Source organism: Trichinella spiralis (genome assembly GCF_000181795.1).
Source record: "Trichinella spiralis strain ISS 195 chromosome Unknown Scfld1435, whole genome shotgun sequence".
Classification (NCBI taxonomy): Eukaryota; Metazoa; Nematoda; class Enoplea; order Trichinellida; family Trichinellidae; genus Trichinella; species Trichinella spiralis.
Genome location: NW_003528374.1, coordinates 1 through 1720, shown reverse-complemented (window position 1 = coordinate 1720; position 1720 = coordinate 1). Strand labels below are relative to the sequence as shown.

The 1720-nt window shown below is 37.2% G+C and overlaps 1 protein-coding gene across 1 annotated transcript; it reads left to right on the top strand.

Moving 5' to 3' along the window:
* Positions 1-90: 90 nt before the first annotated feature.
* Positions 91-1423, top strand: Tsp_13535 (Pre-mRNA-splicing factor RBM22; the record flags this gene model as incomplete). Its single annotated transcript, XM_003369826.1, has 5 exons — positions 91-370; positions 458-668; positions 742-973; positions 1031-1174; positions 1233-1423. Coding segments are annotated over 5 exons (1058 nt in total), but the record flags the coding sequence as incomplete, so codon positions are not given.
* Between the last annotated feature and the right edge of the window lie 297 nt (positions 1424-1720).

Below are 1720 nucleotides of genomic sequence, written 5' to 3'. Positions count from 1 at the left end.
ATCTTGACTAATTATTTATTGTTTAAATGAAATTTATGTAGCGATTATTTTGTAACAGAATGTTTACAGATGTTGTTTTTGTTTTTTTAGGTTTGCCTGTTCAAGTTCGGGATTATGCACTTGGTGTCAAAGATGATATCCCTAAAACAGGTGCAAACAAAGATTTCTTCATTCAAGCAGCGCAACGTGAAATTGATAAAAGTGATGGAACTACACTGGCTGGTCCTCTGGCAGAGTTAGTTGATCAGCGCCCAAACGAATTACTGAATAAATTAGCTCGAACAAATCCATATTATGATCGTAATCGTCCTCACATTTGTTCCTTTTGGGTGAAAGGTGAATGCCGACGAGGTGAAGAGTGTCCTTACAGGTTAATTTGGTGCTTTATATATAAATATAAATAAATAAATAAATTTATTTATTTATTTTCTGTTTTAACTTATTATTATATTTTAAGACATGAAAAGCCAACCGATCCAGATGATCCGTTGTCGGTGCAAAATATAAGAGACCGATATTATGGGTCTAAAGATCCAGTAGCAGACAAACTGTTAAATAAGGCTAAAGCGTTGCCGGTTCTTAAGCCGCCCGAAGATAAAACAATAACGACGATTTATCTCGGAAATATTGGAGATGATAATGTGATAACTGAGGATGATATAAAGTTGGTGATAAAATTTATTGATTTATTTACAAATGTTTTGATTTTTTAAATATAAATTTAGAAATTATTTTTATCAGTTTGGTGAAATTCGTAGTATTGTCATTCTGTCAGAGAAAGGATGTGGTTTTGTGCAGTTTACCACACGTGAGGCTGCCGAATTAGCAAGCGAGAAAACATTTGGTAAGCTGATGATTAAAGGCCGCCGAATAACTGTTCGCTGGGGTCGTCCACAATCTCAGCAAAATGTCATTGGACAACTGGTAGAATCAGAACATCCTACCTACCAAGATGTACCTGGATTGCCAGGAAGTAGGTTTTGGCATGTGGTGTAAATTGTGAAATCTTCATTGTATGTTTATTTTACAGATATTCCGAATGTTGATTTTTTGGGTCCCAATCCTCCGGAGGATTTACCGCCGAAAAAAGCAAGAACGGATGCAGGCACAGCGCCTGGCTCTTCTCGATATCCGACACCGTCCTTCCACTTCCCTCCTCCATCTGTTATGCCCGGTAGGTGAATTACGCTTACGTACGATATTATAATCAGTTTATGGAAATATTTTTCCAGCACCACCTCCTGGTTTGCAAATTCCTCCTCGTTTTGCGCCGCCGCCGCCATTGATTCACCATCGTCCAGTTTTTCCGTTGAATGTCCCACGCTTGCGTCCACCAAGAGAACCGAAAATTCCCGACCGATTTCCCATTTATTATCCCAGTCAAGATCCATATCATTTGGCATCGAAGGATTTGGGAGATTAACATACTAAAAGAAAGCAGTTATTATGTATTAAAGTGTTGTTATTTTTGTTTCTTTTAAATTTTACTTAATAAAATTTGAATATCATACAATATAGGGAATGGCTGCAGCTATTTCAAGAACAATGCTCTGTTACTAGTGTGAATGTTGATCAAACTGACGTACAGAAAACAGTAAAGCTGATGAAGCAAACTATGTGATGCGTTGACTGATTCCGCTTAGCTGTAAAAGTGCAACATTCTTCTTTTTTCTTCTAATGAATGATCTAGTGTTGCTTACCGTACACCAAATCTTTCGCA